Below are 4,540 nucleotides of genomic sequence, written 5' to 3' on the forward strand. Positions count from 1 at the left end.
ATTATTGTTATAACTATTTATTATTACTATTATATAGTAGTAATAATTATAAAACTGGAATTCCTAATCATATGGTAATTATTTTATCACATAATTATAATCACAAATACAAAATATTTTTCTTCTAATGCTACGTATTTTAATATATATCTTTCTCTTTTAATATACATAATCGGCATTATTGGAGTACGAATTATCTAACGCTCGAGCATCGGAGAAATGCTACTAAATTTCAATTAAATCGACTTTAAGACAACTCCAGGCGGAAACAAGTGATGTTGCAAGTAAAACGTGCGACGTAGAAACGGAGTCACGTAAATTACTGATATTATTTCGCCTCTCTGTTTGGAAGTGTCAAGTCAGACGAGTGATTAGATAATTATTTATATCGCGCGTAGCTTGGGTTTCGCGTCGAAAGGAAAAGAAAAAAAAATAAAAAGACTATCTTCCGGTAATATTAAAATATTTAGCTATTCGTGTGCGCGCGCCTACTTCCGTTTCGTCAATTTCGTGACCCACATTCATCCATTCGAGAATCGGAGCGTCAAGTTGGCATCATAGGAAGCCGGAAGTGCGACGTCGCAGACACGAGGCGTCCACTTGATTAAATCATAGAGAAAGAAAAGAGAGAGGAGATTAAAAATCGAGGAAAAATTGTACAAGAGAGGAGGAAAAGATCGTGCGAAAATACAGAAACGTCACTCGGCGAAGGATCAGATCAACGATTCGAAGTTGCCACCTGCGTCCTAAACCGGTCTCGTTTTTGGCGCTTGTTCTCGGTGACACACACCGTGATGCTCGATCTTTTCGTCCCTTTCTTCTTCTCTCACCGATATCAGTCATGTTCAGCAGAATATTTATTTTACAACTATTAGAAATTTCGTCGCGCTAATTGAATTATACGTTTAAATTTAGAGAAATAGTCTTATCTCAGCCAAGAAAACTTCCAATAATCATCAAATAAATATTTTGCTGAACGCGGCCATCTTAACGCCGAATTTCGTTAAACTTGAAACATAAAAATGAGGAGCACAAACTCTTGCATAACACATAACATGTAATGCATAAGAAAGTGTACCAATCAAAATCCTTCCTTTCCTTCCTTTTCATAAAATAAAGAACTCTGATTGGTTGAATTTCTTAGATCTCATGTGTTATGCGTTACGAAGAATCTATGCTTCTCACTTTAAGCCTCCTTTTTAGCTAAACTTCTTACACAGTTATTTTTTCTCTTTTTCTTTTCACGTTGAATGAATGCATAAATTAAATGATTCATTTATTTTGCATCCTGCGATGATTCCCTCCCAAGAATATTACAAATGTAGAAAGCCATAAAACGTGAAATAAAGAAAAATACCATTATATAACGTTTCTATTGTATAAAAATTAAGAAAGAGAAATAAAAATAATAATAAACTATAAATAGAAAATATAAACAAGAAAAAGTCGATTAGTTACTGCACCAAACGCAGATAAATCGAATCGAATATGGAATAGAGACACAAATATCTGAAAAAGATAATCTAAGAATGTAAATTAAACGAGTAAATATAAAATCGTCAATAAAATTTGCATTTCGTATCTCGCAAGGGGCAGTATGAGATTTTCAATTGTCTGAAGTTTTAGGTTTAAAACGCAATTAAAAAACATAGAAAATGGAAACAGAATTTTCAATCTATTAGAAACTGTGTATTCTGATTTACACAAAATTACATTGAAATCTGTAATACTTGCTCCTATCGTCTGTATTTTTTAGACCTTCTACAAGCCATTACCTATCTTTAAGTAAACCGTAAGAAATTGACCAATCATAGTCGATCGTTCTTCTCATATTCAACTGTGATTGATAAATCTCTTATAACTTAGGATTTAAAGTTTAAATATGACTTATTAAAGAAAGCCGATTTCAATCGTGTCTCAATTTTTATTCTCGCTCTCGATACTTCGGAAAACGCGGTCGCCAAATATGCGACGAGCAACAAGTACATACGTCTATAAGCACTTGACTTTTCGGAGTCGTCTAGAAATGCCTCGGTATCACCTCTTTAACGCCGGACGCCCGGCGTCTTCGCGTCACGGCGCTTTAACGCGTGGTCGGTCGTGCACGCACGCATGTACACACACTTCCACGTACATATATATGTATATATACATATATATATCTACTGTGCGTGCGTGCGTGCGTGCGTGCGTGCATGCGTAACGCATCAGCTGTTCGAGATCGCAGAGACGGAGAAGGCAAAGAAGCGGCAGCTCTCAAGATGTATCGCGTTCCTCGACCCCGCGGAAACGAGGCTGACCGAGCGGCGCGACCTCTGGGGGGAGGAGGATGGCGAAACCTCCGGAGAAGATGGCGGGGGTTGATCGCCGTGCGAGGTTAGGAGGTTAGGCGTTAGGTTAACTAGTGGTCGCTGGACCGAGATGAAAGTCTCGCGGAGTCTCTGATCGCGAGTCGATTTCTCTCTCTTTCTTTTTTTTCTATCTGTCTCTCTCTCTCCTCCCTCTCTCTCTCTCTCTCTCTCTCTCTCTCTCTCTTTCTCTCTCTTTCTGTCTCTTCGTAATGAAGATTTCTCGTACGTGGAATAACCGCACCGGTTTCCGCCGCTCTCGCGAGACCATCGCCGGACCAAGTCGATAGAAATGGCGCCGCCGATCAGGCAAGCAGGCAGAAAATCAATCGCATGTATGGCACACGGTATGTTTTGACGCGCCTATTCTTCCGCTTCTCGCAAGCGAATCAGAGCAAGTGAGCTTTGCGAGTAATCTCGCGATGCTAGAAGCCGGCAAAATGATTTCCTTCTCTCCTTCTCCCTTTCCTCTCCCTATCTTGCAGAAGCGCGAGAATCTTTCTTCGCGTCTATTCAAGTGGCGATATTCAAGTCTAAAATTATGGACAAATTGTCGCCAAAACTGTACGAAATGTCGACTTCATCAAAATCTGAGATTGAGAAGAAATGGATTAAAAAAAAGTAAAGAAATGGAGCACGAGCGATGGCGACGTTACCGACTGAGATAGCCGGAAAAAAACGGAACCAATGCATGCTGCACGCATTGCATTAATGCATAGTATATACATACATAGACGGGTGATTCGCACTCGTCGCATTAACTCGCATTACTGAGAGAGAAAGAGAGAGCATGCCGTTCCGTCGCGGTCGCACGTCGCTCGCGCAATGTGTAACTTATCGCTTGTTGGCTAAGTTGGCTTACTTTTGATCACTCGATCCGTCGTGGGGAGTTTCTGCGAATTGTTGGAGGTCATGCTGTATTAGGATAAATGACGAGCGGGCGCCTCACACTCTTTCACTCTCTCGCTTAGCAGGCTCGCCTCTCGCGCTGTCCCTCTCGCTCGCGCCCGCGCTCCGTCCGCGCCGTTATTTTCTTTTCCGCTTTCTTCCACCTCTTTCTTGCACCGTTGTTCGCCCTCCTCCTCCTCCTCCTCCTCTTCTTCTGCTTCTTGTCCTCCTCCACCTTCTCCTCCTCCTCGTCGTCGTCCACTCCTCCTCTTCCTCCCTCTTGTCTCGCGTGCTTGTTACTCGCGCGAGATAGCGGCTACCTTCAGCGTATTATACACGGAGGGGTTGGGTAGAAGGAGAGGGCGGTATTTTCACCTCGAGAGCCCGGCGCGGCCGCCACACACACACATGTAACACACGCGCGCACGGAAATACGCCGCCAGGAGGGAGAGAACGGACGCGCGGATGGCGGGGGGGGGAGGGAGGAGGGGGTCGATCGGTCGGTCGGTCGGTTGGTCGGTTGGGGGGAGGGAGGGAGGGTGGCGGAGAGGTGACGGAAGTTATCGCACAGCGCGGCACATCGGTGCCTAGGAACTGTTCACGGGCGTTCTTGACGGAGCCACCGACGCGAACGCGCGCGGGGGCGGGGAAAAGGAAGGAGAAAGGGGGAGAGACGACACTACTCTTTCTCTCTCTCTCTCTCTCTTTCTCTCTTTCTCTCGTTCTCGCTTTCGCTCTCTCGAACGAGATCTCTCTACTCCCTCGGTCCTCCTTCTCAGGGCGGTCCCCTTCTCGCACCCCGGGGGGAAGGGGGGAGAGGGTAGGCGCGACCGTGCACTCGCGGGTGCACGCGAGTATCGACGAGCGGCGGGGAGTGGAGAGATAGAAGAGAGAGGTGGGGAGAGGGGGTGATCCCTCGTCGAGCTCTCTCTTAGCGAGCTCGCGGGCTCGCTTCGGGATCGCTGGACCACGACGGGACCACGCGCGAGCCGCACGATGACAACGATGGCCGATTTTAGATGGCGATAACTCGATTCTGTTGCTTGACAGGAATGAAGTTGACCACGAGTCGGAGCGGAGCGAGTCCTTCCCGCGAGCGCGCGGCACTACACCACGATTTTACGGGCAGTAGTTGGAGAGCGAGGGACAGTGATGATCTCGAGACAGCGCCGACGGTGATAGTGGTGGTGGTGGTGGAGACGGCGGTGTGGATGATGTGGAGTAATACAACGACGACGGCGACGGCGACGACGGCGGTGGCAACGGCAGCGACGGCGGCGGCGACGACGACGGCGACGACGACG

At 46.2% G+C, this 4,540-nt stretch overlaps 2 protein-coding genes across 7 annotated transcripts in view; one reads left to right on the forward strand and one right to left on the reverse strand.

Annotated features, from left to right (window-relative positions):
- LOC108691979 (serine/threonine-protein phosphatase 2B catalytic subunit 2-like) overlaps window positions 1-3,695 on the reverse strand; it is a 158,942-nt gene extending 155,247 nt beyond the window's left edge. For 4 of the 6 annotated variants that reach the window (XM_018200031.1, XM_018200030.1, XM_018200029.1 and 1 more), the window contains exon 1: window positions 3,211-3,693. In XM_018200031.1, the coding sequence (XP_018055520.1) occupies window positions 3,211-3,262 (52 nt within the window). In that variant the 5' untranslated portion in view covers window positions 3,263-3,693. Of the gene's footprint in view, window positions 1-3,210 lie in introns of all 6 variants that reach the window. The other 2 variants (XR_001931944.1, XM_018200027.1) reach the window with 2 other exon arrangements.
- Window positions 3,696-3,834: 139 nt separating this feature from the next.
- Window positions 3,835-4,540, forward strand: part of LOC108691982 — a 1,188-nt gene continuing 482 nt past the window's right edge. Inside the window, exon 1 of the mRNA XM_018200033.1 lies at window positions 3,835-4,537. Within this exon, the coding sequence (XP_018055522.1) occupies window positions 4,256-4,537 (282 nt within the window). The 5' untranslated portion in view covers window positions 3,835-4,255. The remainder of the gene's footprint in view (window positions 4,538-4,540) is intronic.

The sequence above is a fragment of the Atta colombica genome, unplaced genomic scaffold (assembly GCF_001594045.1).
Source record: "Atta colombica isolate Treedump-2 unplaced genomic scaffold, Acol1.0 scaffold55, whole genome shotgun sequence".
NCBI classification, from domain to species: Eukaryota; Metazoa; Arthropoda; class Insecta; order Hymenoptera; family Formicidae; genus Atta; species Atta colombica.